Source organism: Haliotis cracherodii, unplaced genomic scaffold, assembly GCF_022045235.1.
Source record: "Haliotis cracherodii isolate W230 unplaced genomic scaffold, xgHalCrac1.p SCAF_4, whole genome shotgun sequence".
NCBI classification, from domain to species: domain Eukaryota; kingdom Metazoa; phylum Mollusca; class Gastropoda; order Lepetellida; family Haliotidae; genus Haliotis; species Haliotis cracherodii.
Genome location: NW_027266297.1, coordinates 24,647,512 through 24,668,590, shown reverse-complemented (window position 1 = coordinate 24,668,590; position 21,079 = coordinate 24,647,512). Strand labels below are relative to the sequence as shown.

Below are 21,079 nucleotides of genomic sequence, written 5' to 3'. Positions count from 1 at the left end.
TAGTTAATATGTCATGGCATGAATAGGGTTTCTTTAACTTGTTTTGAGTGGTATATTTCAGACAGAACATTCAAGTGAATGGACGCTGCATGTTTGTTTCATTGTTTATTGTTGAACGCCGCTATCAGCAATATTCTAGTTATATGACGGCGGTTTGTAAATAATCGATTCTGGACCAGACAATCCAGTGATTGATATCATGAGCATCGATCCACGCAATTGGGATACGATGACATATATCAGCCAAGTCAGCGAGTCTGACCACCCGATCCCGTTAGTCGCCTCTTACGACAAGCATAGTTGAGGTTCACGCCAAGCATGGGTTGCAGAAGACCCATTCTACCCCGGATCTTCGAGGGTCGAAAGCTGCATGTGTATATACATTGCAGTTGGTGAAAGGTAAGGTACGGCTCTTACAATGCCGATACCGATGTCGAAGCCTACACAAGGTTAAAATAAACACAAACAATATTTATTCGCACATTTTAATAAGTATTTGACGAATACAAGTAGTATTTCATATATGTGGAGGTCACTCCTTCCATTTCGAGAGATCGATTTGAGGCAGTCTCCGGCATGCCGTCATGTAGTTACCACTGGAAGGAGAAGACATGATCGTTGTTATTGTGTTCCACGTGTTTATTACTCCCAGAACAACCCATACTTTTTCCATACTTTGATGTCTCATCATAAAGTTAGCGTGTGAGTGAGTGTTAAACGCCGCTTTGAACAGTATTGTATCACGGCGTGTCAGTTTAATGTGAGAGGAAAGCCTGAAGTGAAGCAGGTCTCAGACCTTTACCACTTTTGTTGAAACCCACGATCACGGGTATGGTGCTGACAAACCTAGAAACATAATCGGGGCGAACAGAGATTCGAACCCTCACGCATAGGTTTCTGGCGTGGCCAAGGGACGTAACTCTGCTCAGCAACTTACGACGCCTTAGACGACTGGGCCACCAGCGCACCCTGCCAGCATATAGGTCATCAGCCACATGTAAATATTCCAGCTGTTACAGACGGTTTGGATGTTGTTTTATGCCGCATTCAGCAATATTCAGCTATATCACGGGGGCATGAAAATAATCAAGTCTGGATCAGGCACACTAGTGGTTGACAGCATGAGCACCGCCCCACGTCATCATTCCACGATATCACACCGCCGGCAAAGTCAAAGAGTAAGCTCCATTTCAATCCTCTCGGACGGCAAGCATAATATTCTAGGAAGCCACAGAGGACAGAAAGCTGGTGGTAGTACGAGATGAAGTGAAATTGGGTTTAACGTCTCGTCCAAGATTATTGCACTTATATAGCGACGTGCATGTATGTGTGTGTGTGTTTGTTGGGCTGCTTGTACTAGTCCGGACTGATGCCGATTTATAGTGCTAGCTCACTGAGATACCATGCCGCAGTTTAACATGAATATCCCACTCTGTATACTGACTCCGAGATGACCAGTCCTTGTTTTAGCCCCTTAATGCCGAGCGCCAGACAGAGTAACAACAAGTACCATCCTTTAACGCCTTTTGTATGACGCAGTCGGGGATCGAACCCCGGACCTAGCGGTCTCCGGGCGGACGCTCTACCACTAGACCACGGAGACGGTCGGTGGTAGTACGAACAAGTGAGTGAGTGAGTATGGTTTTACGCCGCTTTTAGCAATATTCCAGCAATATCACGGCGGGGGACACCAGAAATGGGCTTCACACATTGTACCCATGTCGGGAATCGAACCCGAGTCTTCGGCGTGACGAGCGAACGCTTTAACCACTAGGCTACCCGAACGCCCCTAGTACGAACAAGCATTACTTACTCTTTCCTTGGAAGTTTAAAGACGTCTGCTTGAATTCTTCTGAGTCCACTGTTTTCACACATCACTCGGGCTAAGCTCACTTTACGAATCTCAGCTAACTGATCTAAAATGGAGAGTGAAGAGTGAGGGAGTGAGTAAGTATGATTTTACGCCGCTTTTAGAAATCCACGCAATTGCTAAAAGCTAAAAGCGGTGTAAAATAATACTTACTCAGCTATATGGCGGCAGTCTGTAAATAATCGAGTCTGGACCAGATAATCCAGTGATCGACATCATGAATATCGATCCACGCAATTGGGATACGATGACATGCATCAACCAAGTCAGCGAGTCTGACCACCCGATCCCGTTAGTCGCCTCTAACGACAAGCATAGTGGATTTTTACGGCAAGCATGGGTTGCTGAAGACCTATTCTAGCCCCGGATCTTCACGGGTCATAGTTGGCAGTAGAAAATACATATCAACGCTGTTCAAACACTTTATGTAGTAGTCACTATGCATTAGGGATCATATACATCAAGATACTTTTGTCTGATCCTTCTTGTCCGTCTGTTATTATTAACGCCGTTTTTAGCAATATTCCACTTTTATATCTCGCAGAAGGGATGCAAGCATGTACCCCACACATTATGGGGAATCGAACCTGGTGCTCATTTAACATAACAAAAGCTTCAACTACTCACCTACCCATCCTCTCCGTAGAATAGTCACGAAAATCAATTTCAAAATGTTGTAATGTGTTGCTTGTGATTACTTTCTATTTACGACAAGGCACTATGTACAGGAGATCTGACCTGACCCTTTTCAACATCCGCTGCGAACACCTGGTGTCTGTATTTGATAGTGATCATAAACGCATGCTCATGATATACTCGGAATGGTGGAATGGTACAATGGACTGTGATTTTAGGAGAGATTTCGCATCATTATACATGTATATGGAAAGGTTTTTGTGGGAACACATTGTATAGGTCGGATATTTAGAAACTCTCGGCTTCTTACCATCACTAAATCCAAGGGTTCGGTTTTGTGTCTCGTACCAGAATCGATCTCCGACCCGCAAGTTGTAGAACTGTTTAGCTAATATGTAACCAAATGTTGGTCCAACCATAGCGTCTTTCAGATGGGGCTCATCCATACCGCCCAGAAATAAGTCTACGTCGTTGAAGCTACTGCAATCAAAAATATATGGCCAGTATAGTCACGGATAAATACTAGTACTGTGAGAGCTATTTCCACCGTTCCACCAACGTCGATAGTATATCCAAACCAGACGCTTTTCACCACCGAATCATAAATCTTAGAGAGAGAGAGAGAGAGAGAGAGAGAGAGAGAGAGAGAGAGAGAGAGAGAGAGAGAGAGACTTACTCGTAGAGGCCAAGAGAACAGAGAGGGGCCCCAGGCCTCTCGATGATGGAGTCGTGTTTGTTAATGTCCTCTGTCCACTTCACGAGAAAGTCAATGTACGGCGGAAGACCGTGGTCTCGCCCTCTCTGGATGTTCAGCGCTACAAGGTCAAGGCTCTTCCCCGGAGTGGCAGTGTTTTCAAACAGGTGATCAGTTACACCTGCAGTAAGTATTAGACAATACAAGGTTGAGTTACACCTGCGGTAAGTAGTAGACAATACAAGGTTGAGTTAAACCTGCGGTAAGTAGTAGACAATACAAGGTTGAGTTACGCCTGTGGTAAGTATTAGACAATACAAGGTTGAGTTACGCCTGTGGTAAGTATTAGACAATACAAGGTTGAGTTACGCATGTGGTAAGTATTAGACAATACAAGGTTGAGTTACGCCTGTGGTAAGTATAAGACAATACAAGGTTGAGTTACGCATGTGGTAAGTATTAGACAATACAAGGTTGAGTTATGCCTGTGGTAAGTATTAGACAATACAAGGTTGAGTTAAACCTGCGGTAAGAATTAGACAATACTAGGTTGAGTTACGCTTGTGGTAAGTATAAGACAATACAAGGTTGAGTTACGCATGTGGTAAGTATTAGACAATACAAGGTTGAGTTATGCCTGTGGTAAGTATTAGACAATACAAGGTTGAGTTAAACCTGCGGTAAGAATTAGACAATACTAGGTTGAGTTACGCTTGTGGTCAGCATTAGACAATACAAACTTGAATAAGTGAGCGAAGTATGTTTATATTCGCACATGTAATGCTTATGCTAATACTGACTGAGTATATGACTTTTATCACGGTCGTTCTGATAGAGCATGCTGACAATATCTGCCACTTTACCTTCAGAGAAGTGTGTATCGGCCTTTTGGCTCCGACCTCGGAGCACACCAAGAATGACGTCATCGAGTCCGTCGGCAACGTACGACGTGTCCATGTACAGGTGGCGTATGTCCATATGACTATTGTGCTTCACGCCGTAGTGTCCAGCAATCTGGGAGTGACCAAATCTAAAGGCTGCAGTGGCGAAGCTGTTGAATATCCCGGGGTTGACGCTTGCGTTGTACTTATAGGTACCAAAGACGTCAAAGTATTCGTATATCAATGGCCCGAGGACTTTCCGCAGCCAGTTATCGTATGTAATGTGCTGCATGGAGGCTATGACGATCTTCCTGGCTTCCTGGAACAATTTGTCATCCGACCAGTGACGGTTGACGCGGGCCAGGCCGGCGGCCAGACGGTTGTGTTCGCGCACCCACAGGGTGTGCATGGCTGTTAGGCCTGGGAACACATTCACCCGGAAATCACCTGAAATGTGCAACGAACATGGTTTTAATGCTTTGTCCTTAACAGAAAAGGACTACATTACACATTTGATTCACGCAAATAATATAATTCTGTAATAGCACTAATTCCACCCAATGCATATTTATAATGATTAGGGGGCGGTGGGTTGCCTAGTGGTTAAAGCGTTAGCTCATCACGCCGAAGACCCGGGTTCGATTTCCGACATCGGTACAATGTGTGAAGCCCATTTCTGGGGTCCCCGCCGTGATATTGCTGGAATATTGCTATAAGCGGCGTAAAAGTATACTCACTTACTCACTCACTCATAATGATTATAAATGTAGTTATTACAGGGTTAACCCCAGGTTAGTATACTTCGAGCACAGGAACGGGATGCTAGCCTATACAGCATAATATATTCGCATAGAAAAAAATGACGACTGTGATTTATATCACAAATGATTATTTTTTCTATACGAATATATTGTGCTATACACGCTATCATCGAGTTCCTTTGACTTCGAGCACACGTAGCGCCGTGAGAAATCGGGGCTCGGGGAGATTCTGGAATTCGAACCTGCACCCGATCACCAAAGGGACGCAACTCTGCATTGTGGGTGATTGTGTCTTCCACCACGTGCACTGGGTTACCGTTGTTTATTTCTTTTTCAGGCCTTGTGTGAGATATACTAATTGTTGAATGGAACAGACAATCGGTTCCACTACGATCATTATTATTATAGGAATGCTTTTCCAATAAGATTAAATCAATTTCAGTCTTTGACAAATGTAATACCCCCCTGCAATGAACGGTAACCCCTCTTACCTGCATTGTAGCAAGAATGGCCGCCCCTCTTGACGCAAAAGGTTTTGTCGGATATAGGTAGCATATTGTCTTCAGAGGTAACCAGTAAACCTGATACAGAGATATGCATTGATAATAATAATAATAATAATAATAATAATAATAATAATAATAATAATAATAATAATAATAATAATAATAATAAAAATCAAGGCTAGGTAGACATGTGGAGAACATTTCAACATTTGACTCATTAGTGATGTCCGATGCAATTCCCTATGTTGACATGTCCCATATATTCCCATGTTCTTTTTCAGGTTAACAATTGACTTGCCTTTGCATGTGTTTGTGACGGGTGCCACCGGTGGGGCAGGGTACGCTCTACTTTTCGCGAACACCTGGTATCATTACTTTTTGACAATGATTTATTAACACATTCTTATGATATAGTCGTAATTGACTATTTATTGAAACAGATATGCACACCATTAATAAATAGCTTCGCTTCAATTCGTCAGAAGGCCAAATGGAACAGAAGAAGGGAACAGCATTTTGTGTTAAATAGAAATTCAACGTTATAACGAGGCATAATTGTTTCTAAATTAACGTCGTTACGTGCCTCCGGCACCGGTCCGCAGATGGGAACTTTCTTCTACGGAGCTACCGTAGACGTTGCTGGCGTCGATGTAGGAGGTGAGAACGTTCAGTTGTTCACGTCGGCAGTCCTCTGGAAAAACAACTTAAAGGTGTAACATTCCCCATTTGCCACGGCAATGTCAGTCTGCCTAAAGACCCGTAAAAGCGGCTATTTCTGCTTGTTTGGTATCTTCGTTCAATGTAATTATGTAGCGCTTTGAGCGCGCTTTAGGGCATGGATTTGGCGCATTATTAATATGCCCATTGCTGTTATCAATACATGCTGGACAACAAACAAATAAGGAATGAAAAGTTTAAACAGGTGAATTTTGACACCTGTAGAAATAATCGAAAAACTATTTTTGTATAGATTTTGTATTGATATCTTATCGTGTCTTGGACAATACAGAAACGTATCAGAGCCGACCTATTTTAAAGCAATGCATTGTGGCCATAAAACTTCATTATGTTTAGAGGGAACGGGTGGCCCAGTCTTGCAATGCGCCGCAATTCGCTGTGGAAGAAGCATATCGGGGGTTCAAAACCATCCCCTTGCTCGCGGGTTCACCAAAGCTCATACGTAACTGAAATATTGTTCAAAGCGGTGTTAAACCGATCTCCCTCATTCCCCCACTCGTTAAGCTTTATGTTCAGTGTGTTGTTTAACGCCGCACTCAGCAATATTCCAGCTATGTGACGGCGGACTGTAAATAATCGAGCCTGGACCAGACAATCCAGTTATTGACATCATGAGCATCGATCTACGCAGTTAGGATAGAATGACATGCATCAACCAAGTCAGCGAGTCTGACCACCCTGTCCCGTTAGCCGCCTCTTACGACAAGCATGAATTGCCGACCTATTCTAACCAAGGGGCCATCATGGTTAATGGTTTATCCGTGTTTCATTACAAGCGTCGGACGAATGATTACATATAGTATTGATTTCACGTCACACGTGGCATGTTGTGACATTTGACATAATTGATTCAAATAGCGGTAAACAAATTGTAGCTTGCTGCACTGACCTAAATACTATTACACAGCAATATTGAATATTCAAAACAGAAAGCCCTTGTTAATCAAAACCACTACGACCTCTCTGAAAACTGAATACATTTTTTTATGAAAGTAATTATGTATAATGTAACGAAATATTTGAACTAAGAATGTGCTTATTCACGTGAGAGGTGGGTGGGTGGCGATATTTGCTCGTCTAAATGAAGAACATGATGCGCATTGTGTCAAGCTAATTTTTGGTTTCTCTCGCCATGCGATAGCGAATGTATAAGCGACAAAAACTATCCTCACTGGTTTTGCATATTTTTATTAGAAAAAAATCATCTACACACTCGCGATGTTTTACTACATAAAAGTATAGTTCAACGTGAGACATCCATCCTCATTCAGTGCCACGCGCTACTAATCTGTGCGTCAAAAATGCGCACACACTGAATTCCCTAGGTCTCATACGACGATATAGCGTTCTATACCGAGAGCTGAATGAACGAATCAGTTCTCAAATAGACCCAATCGTGTCTTTAGTACATTGTATTTTATTTGAGTTTTATCTGAAGATGTGTTATGCAAGGTACATATTTCTCAACGTTTTATCTTACTTATAAGCAGATAAATATCCACACTTGTACACAGGTTAATTCAAAATTTACATATCGCTTTTAGTTTTTAAAAAATCAGTCAATGCCATATGGTGTCACTGGATTGTCTGGTTTCTGTACATGTGGCTGTCACGTGGCAGGAGTAGTGCTGTGCGGCGTCAGGGGACAAGCACATACCTTTTATACACATTGTATGAATGGCGGGTGCGACCGGTAGGCCAGGGAATGCTTACCCTTTTCGCGAACACCTGGTGTCATTCCGGATTTTCAGTGATCCATTTTTATACTATTCATAGTTATTTTGCCCTTAACGCCCAATCGCCTCCGTGGTCTAGTGGTAGAGCGTCCGCCCGGAGAGCGGAAGGTCCGGGGTTCGATCCCCGACCGCGACCGACCAAAACACGTTTAAAGATGGTACTTGTTGTTACCCTGTCTGGTGCTCGGCATTAAGGGGCTAACACAAGGACTGGTCGGCTCGGAGTCAGTATACTGTGTCTGAGTGGGATATTCATGTTAAACTGCGGCATGGTATCTCAGTGGGCTAGCACTATAAATCGGCATCTGTCCGGACTAGTACAAGCAGACACACACACACACACACACACACATACATGCATGCACGTCGCTATATAAATGCTATAATCTTGGACGCGACGTTAAACCCCATTTCACCTCAGCTCACCTCACCTCACCTCACCTCACCTCACCTTTAACGCCCAATGGAATCTGTGTCATCCGATAATAGAGACTGGCTATTCTCTGTCGTTGATGTTTATATCTAATCAATAATTGTTCTTACCTGCATTAGGACGAGCCGGCAGGGATCGAATGAAACCCATGCAGTTTACAAACTTGCGATCACCTGGTGGTATTTGAATTGGGAAACAGGGACCGCTGAAAACAAGAGTGAAGTATTTAAAACGAAATCAAATTACACTCTTTCCGTGCTTCCGTGGCGCAAAGAACCCGTGTAGAGGAAAGACGATGGGATAACAAAAATATTTATACAATGGCTCCTGAATGTATATTATATTCAGAAGAGCAATCAATACAACCTGGAAATAAAACTGTGACAAGGCTGTCTGAGTTTCACACCGACGCGAATAGGCTACCTCAACGGCCAAAGGAAAACTACCCCGGACAACTGACCCCTTGAAACTGACACTAACTTTATTACCTCTTGGAAAACTGCCACCAACTTATTTACCCCTTGAAACATCCACCTACATAATGACACCTTGAAACTGCCACCAGCTGAAATATCCTTTGAAACTGCCACCTACTCGAAACTTGGGGCGGTAGGGTAGCCTAGTGGTTAAAGCGTTCGCTCGTCACGCCGAAGACCTGAGTTCAATTCACCACATGGGTACAATGTGTTAAGCTCTCTGGTGTCCCCTGCCGTGATATTGCCGGAATATTGCTAAACGCGGCGTAAAACCATACTCACTCACTTACCTCTTGAAACTTCTTCATTAATACTTAATACTTAATTACCCCAAAAATCCGCCATCTACTTAATTACCACCTGCTTAATTACCCCTTGAAACTCACACCCAATAATTTACTCCCTGGAAAACTGACATCTACTTAATTTCCTATGGAAAACACGCGACTCTCGATAAATAACACACATGTGTAAATAAAATGTAAATAAAATTCAAAACAGTGACATCTGACACTGTGTAATAACATTGTCAGATAACCAGTAAGATAACTGAAATAGAATCACTAAATATAGCGATGATTGATGAACATGTGCTAATACTAACAAAGTGCAAACAAGGCATTCCGCCGTTGAGGAATATTATTTACAGTAATATCAAAAGGTGCAAAGTGCGCTTTTCAAGAAATATCCAGTTTACTCGCGATAAAAAACCCATCATTTTTTTTAGTTTTGATCACGTGGTTGCAATCCGGGTAGGAATCGCCAGTCAGGTGACTGTGAGCGGGTATATTTTGCAGTGACCTTGGTAAGTAACCCTACATCAGTGCATGCTGGGAATGTACATACGCTGCTAAATATAACCTCAATATAGTCACCTGACTCCCGGAAATTACCCGGATTGTAATCACGTGATCAAAACTCGGCGCTGACAACTATCGCTAGCAAAATGGATATTTCTTGAAAATCGCACTTTGCATATTTTGTCATTAGTGTAAGTAATATTCCTAAACGGCTGAATGGCTTGTTTTCACGTATAAGTATTGGCACACATGAAGATATCTTCGTTAAAAAATAATCGTGGCGAGGACTGTTTAAATACAGATGATGTGTATGGTATCTGATTCTGCAAATGCATAAGACGCACGTCTCTTCGGGGTGTCCTTCCATATTGATACTAGTAAACAAGGCTATCTCACACCCAGTTCACCGCACAACTTGTGGTAACGTGTGGCCCAGTCGTCTAAGGTGCCGCAATTCGCTGGGCTGAGTTGCGTCCCTTGTGCACGCCAGAAACCTTTGATCGTTGGGTGGAATCCCGGTTCGCCCCGATTATGTGTCTAGGTTTATCAGCACCATACTCTTCCTCGTAGGTTTCACCGAAGTCGTAAACGTCCTGAGTGATGAGACCTGCATCACTTCGGACTTTCCTCTCTCATTAAACTGACACGCCGTGATACAACTGGAATGTTGTTCAAACCGGCGTTAAACCCACCTCACTTACTCACTCACTACCAGCGGTATCACCTCACTTACTTCGTCTCGTAGTCCGGGTGTAGTCCGTCCCCATCCATGTCCGCACAGCAGTCAGAACCTGGAAGTATACGCACGCTTGTTACATCAGGACTTCGACTACGACGACTACTACTACTACGACGACGACGACGACTACCACTACAGTAACTACCACTCTTACTTCAAAGACAACAATTTCTACTACTACTGCTACTACTACTACTGCTACTACTACTACTACTACTACTACTACTACTACTACTACTGCTACTACTACTACTACTACTACTTCTACTAATACTAATACTACCACCACCACCACCACATTCACTACCACTGTTACTTAAACGACAACAACAACAGAAGATTTGTTGTTTTCTTGTATCAAACCTCTGGAGGACAGGCGATAAATTGGAATAGATAAATATTGTATGACTGTGTTCCGTGTATAATCTACGTCAACCTCTCCTCTTTCTACTACGATAAGCTACGGCTGCACAGACAACTTCTTCTTCCTTCAACCACTACAGCATCTAGAAACATGAAACTGGGAGGGGTGAGGACAGAAATGTAGGAAGTTTCACCTCCAGACCCAGGCGTGCCCGTGATGTCGTGGTCCAGGAACTGCCCCCACTGCATCACCATCTGGGAGAAGGGCTTGTCCTCTGTATCCTTGCTATCAAAGGGGAAGCACTCCGTGCTGACCTTCCTGGCGCTGGGTAGGAGATTTTCATCCTCTCCATACGCGCGAGGTTTAGCATGATCTGAAAGAGTGAGTGAGTATGTTTTTACGCCGCTTTTAACAAAAGTCCAGCAATATCACGGTGAATAAGTAAGTGGGTGAATGTTGTTATGCGCCGCGGTAAGTATAGAATCGAGACTTGACAAAGAAAGCGGTGACCTAATGCATGAGAAACGGCCCACAGCATCGGAGCACAATGACATGCAGCCTGACCAACCGATTCAAATTAGTGGCAGCATACGGCAAGCATGGGTTACTGGGGATCAATTGTACCGCCGAGTGCTAACGTTACGCTATGAAAGAAACAGTTTTAAGCAGTATGTGCCTAAATACCTAAACGTGTTTCTCAACCAAGTGCGAACGCCGTGAAGATCCGGGTTAGAATTGGTCTTCAGCAACCCATTCGTGTCGTAACAGGCGACTACCGGGATCCATGACTTGGTTGACGCATGGCATCGTATCCCAAATGCGTATATTGATGCTCGTGATGCCAATGACCAGAATGTCTGGTCCAGAGTCGCAACATTACTAAACTATTTTAATTTTTTATATTTCACTAAAGAGACGTACCATCATCATATTCTGGATCGAGGATCCTCCTCATCTCTTGTAGGGGCGCTCCCCAGCCTTGATTCTTCAGGTTGTTACAGACGCCATCTAGCGGTCGGTAGGTGAACGTGTCCTTACACTCTCTGAAAGTGGTTTATAGCAAATGTCAGCTAGTGCGTGAGCGAGTTGGATTTAACGCATCTTCCCGAGGCAGGAGCATCCCTTAACCTTTTTTTTTTATCAAAGTCTTGTTTCCACAATTGCCACATCAAGCCCACTTTCCTATGCTTAATGTGATTGGACTATCGAACATATCGATAGCCCAATCAGAGAACGTTTCACAAAATCAACATCCACGACGGGTACACCTTCGTATGTAAGTGATTTAATGCTGGAATATGTCTTTTTCTTCTTTAAAACCCTAAACGATTGCCTATGCTTTTTGTGTCAGGGGTGAAAGCGCTTGTTTTCGTAGTCTGATCGACTTGGTCGTCGCCTATAGTAGTTATACGAGATAAAAACAGCGATCTGATTGGATATCCCGTTTTCATTACAAGGGGCGCATCTCGTGATCTACGAGAGGCGGCACCAGAGTCGAGCCAAGAAAAGTGGCCTTGGTGTGGCAAGGGTAGAAACTAGGCTTTGATATAGGCTAGTGGACACGTTTGTCTCGGGAAGGTGTGTTTAACGCCGCTTAGAACAATATTTTGAGCAATATCACGGCGTGTCAGTTTCTAGTGGGGAGAAAGCCCGAAATGTTACAGGTCTTAGACGTTTATCATTTTGGTGGAACCCACGAGCACGGTTGGTTTGGTTTGTTGTTTAACGCCGCACTCAGCAATATTCAAGCTATATGACGGCGGTCTGTAAATAATCGAGTCTGGACCAGACAATCCAGTGATTGACATCATGAACATCGATCCACGCAATTGGGACCAACCGACCCCGTTAGTCGCCTTTTACGACAAGCAGAGTCGCCTTTTACGGCAAGCATGGGTTGCTGAAGACCTATTCTACCCCGGATCTTCACGAGCACGATATGGTGTTGCCAAACATAATCATGCAAACCGGTATTCGAGCCAACAATCAAATGTTTCTGGCCTGCGTAAGAAATGCAACACTCCACAGCAAATTGCCGCGATTTTGACCACTGGGCCACCACCATACCCGTGTCCACCAATGGCCGTGATATTTGTCTTAGTACATGTCGTATTGGTAATGACGTCACCTGGTTTGTAGGAACTAAAATTGACCAGGTATTGTCGTGGTATTACGATGCCAGATTCTACGCATTCAGATAGAACATATTCAAATCACTATAGCTAAATGGATATCGATATCTTCTATCGACTACGATATACTAACTCGTACCCTGTGAGGAGTGACTGAGTGAGTGAGTTTTAGTTTTACGCCGCTTTTAGCAATATTCCAGCAATATCACGGCGGGGGGACACCATAAATGGGCTACACACATTGTACCCATGTTGGGAATCGAACCCGGGTCTTCGGCGTGACGAGCGAACGCTTTAACCACTAGGCTACCCTGTGAGGAAGGAGATGTTGTACACGTACTTACGTGGTGAGTCTCATGCTCAAGCGGGCTTGCTCCCGGGCCAGAATGTCCGCTAACTTGCTTCCCTTTTGAAAGTGACGTTCACCATCCGCCACCGTCTCCAGCTCACGCTGAAGATCATCTCTGTCTGTCAAAAGAAACATAGCTGTAACACTGACTGATCCATGCAACAGCTGTAACACTGACTGATCCATGACACTATATAGTTACAGCTGTAACACTGACTGATCCATGATATTATATAGTTACAGCTGTAACACTGACTGATCCATGACATTATATAGTTACGGCTGTAACACTGACTGATCCATGATATTATATAGTTACTGCTGTAACACTGACTGATCCATGACACTATATAGTTACAGCTGTAACACTGACTGATCCATGTACACTATGTAGTTACAGCTGTAACACTGACTGATCCATGATATTATATAGTTACGGCTGTAACACTGACTGATCCATGATATTATATAGTTACGGCTGTAACACTGACTGATCCATGATATTATATAGTTACGGCTGTAACACTGACTGATCCATGATATTATATAGTTACGGCTATAACACTGACTGATCCATGTACACTATGTAGTTACAGCTGTAACACTGACTGATCCATGATATTATATAGTTACAGCTGTAACACTGACTGATCCATGATATTATATAGTTACAGCTGTAACACTGACTGTTCCATGCAACAGCTGTAACACTGACTGATCCATGACACTATATAGTTACAGTTGTAATACTGATTGGTCTACGCACACATTGTATCTGCAGCTGTAACACTGACTCATCCGTGACACTAAATAGTTACAGCTGTAACACTGGCTCATTCATGACACTATATGTTTAAGCTGTACCACTGACTCATCCGTGACACTATATAGTTACAACTGTAACACTGACTGATCTACACACACTATATAGTTACAGCTGTAAAACTGACTGATCCATACACAATAAGTAGTAACAGGTGTAACACTGACTGATCAATGGTACTACAGGGTTACAGCTGTAACACTGACTGACCCATGCACACAGCTGAAACATTGACTGATCAATGCAGACTGATCAAGGCACACTTTGCAGTTACAGACGTAACACTGACTGGTCCATGGACACTATGTTGTTACAGCTGTAACACTGACTGATCCATGCACACCGTTGTTACAGACGTAACACTGACTGATCAACGCAAACTTTGTAGTTATAACTGTAACACTGACTGATCCATGCACACTATATAGTTACAGATGTTACACTGACTGATCCATCCATATTGTTCTTACAGATGTAACACTAACTGATCCATGCACACTGTATAGTTACAAATGTAACACTGACTGATCCATGTATGCTATGTAGTTACAGATGTAACACTGACTGATCCATGTACACTATATAGTTACAGATGTAACACTGACTGATCCATGTTCACTATGTAGTTACAGATGTAACAATGACTGATCCATGTACACTATGTAGTTACAGATGTAACACTGGCTGATCCATGTACACTATGTAGTTACAGATGTAACACTGACTGATCCATGTACACTATGTTGTTACAGATGTAACACTCGCTGATCCATGTACACTATATAGTTACAGCTGTAACACTGGCTGATGCATGCACACTATGTAGTTACAGATGTAACACTGGCTGATCCATGTACACTATGTAGTTACAGATGTAACACTGACTTATTCATGACACTATATCTACAGCTGTAACACTGACTGATCCATGTACACTATGTAGTTACAGATGTAACACTGACTGATCCATGTACACTATGTAGTTACAGATGTAACACTGACTTATTCATGACACTATATCTACAGCTGTAACACTGACTGATCCATGTACACTATGTAGTTACAGATGTAACACTGACTGATCCATGCACACTTTTTAGTTACAGATGGATCTACTGACTGATCCATGTACACTATGTAGTTACAGATGTAACACTGACTGATCCATGTACACTATGTTGTTACAGATGTAACACTGACTCATCCATGTACACTATGTAGTTACAGATGTAACACTGACTGATCCATGTACACTATGTAGTTACAGATGTAACACTGACTGATCCATGTACACTATGTTGTTACAGATGTAACACTGACTCATCCATGTACACTATGTAGTTACAGATGTAACACTGACTGATCCATGTACACTATGTTGTTACAGATGTAACACTGACTGATCCATGTACACTATGTAGTTACAGATGTAACACTGACTGATCCATGTATGCTATGCAGTTACAGATGTAACACTGACTGATCCATGTACACTATGTAGTTACAGATGTAACACTGACTGATCCATGTACACTATGTTGTTACAGGTGTAACACTGACTTATTCATGACACTATATCTACAGCTGTAACACTGACTGATCCATGTACACTATGTAGTTACAGATGTAACACTGACTGATCCATGCACACTTTTTAGTTACAGATGGATCTACTGACTGATCCATGTACACTATGTAGTTACAGATGTAACACTGACTGATCAACGCACACTATGTAGTTACAGATGTAACACTGACTTATTCATGACACTATATCTACAGCTGTAACACTGACTGGTCCATGCACAGTATGTAGTTACAGGTGTAACGCTGACTGATCCATGACACTATATATCTACAGCTGTACTCAGAACGTGTCTGTCAACCATGTTACAACTGTTACAATCCTTACACGTTTGAACATGTCTACCATTCCAACTGTAAGCTGAAAAAATAGCATTCACTGGAAATACTGACTGTTCTTACATCTACCATTACAACACTTACAATGACTGAACGCGTCTATCATTACAGGGTGTCAATGGCGGCTCCGTTCTCTCGTTGCAATGACTTGCGTTTCTATTTGACGTTAGCTGATACAGTTTGATAAATTTTGCTGCAAGATATTTCGCCAGTTTGATCACACTGGGGTTGCAGAAATGTCCGGGACACAATTATCTTAAAATGAGCAGGAGTTTGATCCAAGTTCATTCTTTAGCTGTACTGACAACACGATGAAAGTTGTTTGTTCACACATTTATCTAGAGCTTTGTCTTTGATGATGAAGTCCAAAGCTAAACATTCAAGTTATTGGGAACAAATAAAATTATTCAATCGGGTGTATTTTCGCTTGCATGTTATTTGGACCCTGTTGGATGGCATGTGACCAGAGAGTGTGACATGGTTACCGTATCTCCCCCATTAAGCGCCCTGTCCTATATTTCTTTCAGGCACTCTTTACCTAACCCCGGCGTTTACTCGCAAAGATACGAAATAATAGTGAGACTTCCGTGCATTAAAACCACCAGGCGTTTAATCGATGCCTGGTGTTGAATCGACACCCGACGTTTATTCGTGTCCCAATGGAGAAAATACGGTAGCTTCTTCGGGACCTCTGTACACTAAATGCATGAGAATGAAAGGAGTCAGCTACTTAAACTCAACGGAGCAGCTAACGAGGATGTCGTCATTTATTGCCACACATTAACCACCTTACGCTTTGTCACACAAAACAGGCCCGCGCGAGTTTAACAGCAGATTGTCTGCGTTTTCTTTCATAACCGTTCACAGCTCTTCGGAAGGGCAGCGAAGCACGTAACTGGTGTATTATTGTCACGTGATGCCAGCCATGGCGGTACCTCTGGGACGACTGATGTTTCGAAGTAGTAAGTTCGAAGTTTAGGGACATATTGATTTATACTGACGTAATTTCCAGTTCCTACAAAAAAATATCATGACTCAGGGAGAGCTTTTGATTTGATTCTAAATTTAACACAAACCGATTCCCTTGTATTACAACGTTACTACATCATACGCGGGCACAGAAGGCGAGGGGGGGAGGGGGGGGGGGGGGGGGCATGCCAATTAACATTTCTACATTCGGCAAGTGTAGAGTGGACCAGCTATACAAAATGTAAAAGTATAACTCTATGACCAACTTGGTGATCTGTTTGCAACAAAATCAAACGATTACTTAACGTGAATTGCGAATCACAGCATACGCTCCTGCTTTTAAAAAAACCCAAGCAACTGTTTTCCTGCTGAGGTGATTGAAAAACTGCCATGATAATACCAATAACACATTTCAATAAACCACTATTTTCTGGTTGACTCTGTCATCGTAGCGTGTAATAGCTTTGTCAAATGGCACTTGTCCTTTTTATTAAAGGGTTGATTTAGTGGTATTTGTAGCCAAGTCTCTGTTCATTAGCGAGTGTTTGGATTAGCGAGTGTGACAATTAAGTTTGCTACCTCATTCAAGAAATGGGAAATTCGGAAGCTCAACGTCGCACGTTTTTCATGATATAATGACATGACTTTATTTGCTTTTCTTGCCACAGATCGTGGCATATGAAGACCCAGCATTAATACCTCCCATATGCAACCAACCCTGTCGGATATTTAAGTTTAATGTTTATAATATCTAACAATTTACAATACCCAGGACAAAATTTATATCATTTGTTTAACACATATTTTGTACTATTAAACAAACTGGAATTTCAGCACATTTGGCTTATTGTGAATGATGAAGTGCACCAAAGCTGAAACTCGCTATCACAAATCAGCATTCCAACGCCGACATTGGAAGATGAAATGCCCGAAACCTCACTATATGCTCCGACTTTCCCTCTTATGTCGTGATTTTGAAATTTAACTATAACAAGAACCATTTTTCAGGCCGGTACCGCACATTTTTGTCACACCTCGTTACTTCCTGGTTACAATATCAGGGGATTCTAAATGTTGGTAATATGTCTTTGATTCAGCATGCCGAAATGGACGAATTTGTAATCATTTTGTTAACCTGGGAAATTACTGTGTCATCCATAATTACTTCTTTAGTTACGCTGCACAATGCAAATTGAACCGCGCAAAATAATCAACCTGGATAAAGTAGTGGTTTGAAATCTTAACATTAATGAAGCAGAATACAAAGAGCCGCGACAGTATTATGTTTATCACGTTATATATATCTAAAAGGTATGTTTTTTTCACATTATATATACTCACGAGGTATGTTTTTTACATTATATAACTTATAAGGTATTTGTTTTTACATTATATATACTTATGAGGTATGTTTTTCACTTTATATATACCTATGAGGTATGTTTTTTCACGTAATATATCATAAGGTATGTTTTTCACATTATATATACTTACAAGGGATGTTTTTAATTATCATAGAATGGACGCACAATTTAGCAGAATATTTCTTTTGATTATGAAAGGGTTTTGTAGCTTTTATTAATGTCATCCTTGTTTTAACTTAATGAGTGAATCTCGGGTTTTTTCCTAGGTTAATAAATTCTTGCTGCAGTCTTTTAAGGTTTAAATATTCTGAAATTAATTAAGCTAATTACAAGTGTCTAGTTGTGTTTTGTTCTTTCAAGCTTTAATGAAAAATAGAGAGAAGAACTGTTTAAACGCTGTGAGACAGTGTAGATACATGGAATATGACGTAACATTGTTTTAGTTAGCGCAACAAGAATTGATTAACGATACCATAGTCGTCATCAGTTGTATTAATGATGACAACAACATCAATGTAATAGATAAAGGAGGAAGCATGTCAAAGTTGCGTAAATTGTACGGTTTTAAATAGATTTATTCAAGATGCATGCTTAATACGCATCTACATTTTATGGATATCACCCCACAAGTTCTATTAACAATTCCATGATTGAATAATTCAGATATCCAAGGCCCCGTTCCAGAGAGCCATACTATCGCTAAGGCTGTCGTAACTCCCATACTTAACACAGGCTTACGACAGTCGTAGAGCTACGATCGCTTTGTGGAACGGGGGCCAGAATATGTATGTGTTCAAATGTAGGATTAGCTCTTTTGCTATGATTAAATGAATGTAAAAAGCTTTCATATGGCAAAATGTACGATAATCTCATTTCTTATAAAAAATATGTCGAACTAAATAAAGGCACACTATGATCGGATTTACAGAATAAATGCTAGTTCAAATTAAACCATGAATTGTCTAAGTAGTCGCTAAATGATAACACAAATGATTAAATTTCAAATATTTTCGTTTATACGTAAAGAAATTATCGTCAAACAATGTTTCAGGTTTTAACACATTAACATTAAATACTAACAGTAATAAGAACTGACATTAAGAAAAAGACAAATGAATATAACGCTAATGTTTGTTTGTTGTTTAACGCCGCACTCAGCAATATACCAGCTTTATGACGACGGCCTGTAAATAATCGAGTCTGGACCAGACAATCCACGCAATAGGGATACGATGACATGCATCAACCAAGTCAGCGAGCCTGATCACCCGATCCCGTTAGTCGCCTCTTACGACAAGCATAGTCGCTTTTTACGGCAAGAATGGGTTGCTGAAAACGCTGATGATATAATGCTAATCAGCCTGTGTGTTACATACAGCTCATTCATTGTGCTCCCCATACACTGCATTATGCAGTTAGTAACTTCTAAGAAAAATCTGAACAACTTACCTGAGGCCTCCCCGAGCCAAAGCCCAGCGCACATTAACAGAACCAGAAACATTTTAATTCTCAACGGTCTGTGTTCGTGTCACGTCCGGACCTGCAGTGATGACTGGAGTAAGTATTACCGCTTATATAGAGCTAGGTGATGCTGGCTCGAGTCACAGATGGGGCTGGGATAAAGATGTTTCGATTTCATTCCCCTTCATCAACGCAACTGATTGTAGGGCTTATACATGCTTATATAAGTATTGCATAGTATTATTCGTTTTATACAGATGAAGTAACATTTCTGGGTATTTAATTTTTTTTTACGAGCAAGGCTGTTGAGATTGTATTTCATCGTAGAGGTCATATATTAAAATGAAATAGGAGTACAATAAACTACGTTTATAACAAACACTCTTATAACGAACTGACCGATATAACGAACTTATTTTTTAGTAGAGGCAACTTGTTGTATATATGCTGTATATATGCTTATAAGGAACTACGGTTATTACGAACTAAAATTATTGGCCCGTTTTAGTTCGTTATAACCGTAGTTTACTGTATTGTAATAGTGTATACAGTAAACTACGGTTATAACGAACTCAAAGGGACCGCTAATTATAGTTCGTTATAACCGTAGTTCGTTATATGCATATATACAACAAATATACAGCAAATGGCCGGGACCAAAAAATAAGTTCGTTTTATCTGTCAGTTCGTTATAAGCGTGTTCGTTATAAACGTATTTTACTGTACATGTTTGTAACTGTTTGTAATTTTCAGCCACGGTGATGATGATGGTAACTTTAAAATTGTTGACAGTGATTTGGGTAGTAACTGTCACGGTGAAAGTTACTGTGACAGTAACTGCATGTCATGGTGATAGTGTCGGTTTGTTGGTTTTTATTTCTTTTTGTTTAACACCGCACTGGGCAATATTCCAGTTATATGATCTGTAAATAATCAGACAATCCAGTGATTGACATCATGAGCATTGATCCACGCAATTGGGATACGATGGCATGCGAGCCTGACCACCCGATCCGTTAGTCGTCTCTTACGACAAGCATAGTCGCTTTTTACGGCAAGCATGGGTTGCTGAAGACCTATTCTACCCCGGATCTTCAGGATACACGGTGACAATGAACGTAACTTAAAACTCATCACTGAAACAGCTTCTCTTTACTCTAGATGCAGTGATCATGCGTGTCAGCTCTTCTGATACCTAAACACTGGACGTTTATCCAAATATTTTCCAACTGAGTTTACAGCCACTATTGATGTGTTTGTTCATATGATATTGTAGGCGTATAACTGCTGATCTGTATTCAATGGACATCTGGTGGTCTCTCGACACAAACTTTCAACGTGTTCAATGTGATCGATATCACGCACAGGTAATCAAATTCGCACCTTACGCATTTACTCCATAATAAAGGTGAGGTATATAGTGT

At 41.5% G+C, this 21,079-nt stretch overlaps 1 protein-coding gene across 1 annotated transcript; it reads right to left on the bottom strand.

Annotated features, from left to right (window-relative positions):
* Window positions 1-482: 482 nt before the first annotated feature.
* LOC139480157 (peroxidasin homolog) lies at window positions 483-19,819 on the bottom strand. Its single transcript, XM_071263191.1, has 13 exons — window positions 19,644-19,819; window positions 13,111-13,234; window positions 11,556-11,677; window positions 10,828-11,007; window positions 10,265-10,322; window positions 8,366-8,460; window positions 5,932-6,039; window positions 5,334-5,423; window positions 4,064-4,528; window positions 3,183-3,381; window positions 2,817-2,986; window positions 1,814-1,916; window positions 483-596 (listed from the first exon to the last, which is right to left on the bottom strand). The coding sequence occupies exons 1-13, from the start codon at window positions 19,693-19,695 to the stop codon at window positions 533-535; spliced, it is 1,830 nt and encodes a 609-aa protein (XP_071119292.1). The 5' UTR covers window positions 19,696-19,819; the 3' UTR covers window positions 483-532.
* Between the last annotated feature and the right edge of the window lie 1,260 nt (window positions 19,820-21,079).

Bases quoted from the DNA above. Each gene is read 5' to 3' on its own strand.
- LOC139480157 (XM_071263191.1), bottom strand. From the start codon at position 19,695: ATGTTTCTGGTTCTGTTAATGTGCGCTGGGCTTTGGCTCGGGGAGGCC. The intron at 13,235-19,643 runs GTAAGTTGTTCA...TTCTTTTGACAG, and splicing joins TTGGCTCGGGGAGGCCTCAG to ACAGAGATGATCTTCAGCGT. The intron at 10,323-10,827 runs GTGAAACTTCCT...GTATACTTCCAG, and splicing joins GGGCACGCCTGGGTCTGGAG to GTTCTGACTGCTGTGCGGAC.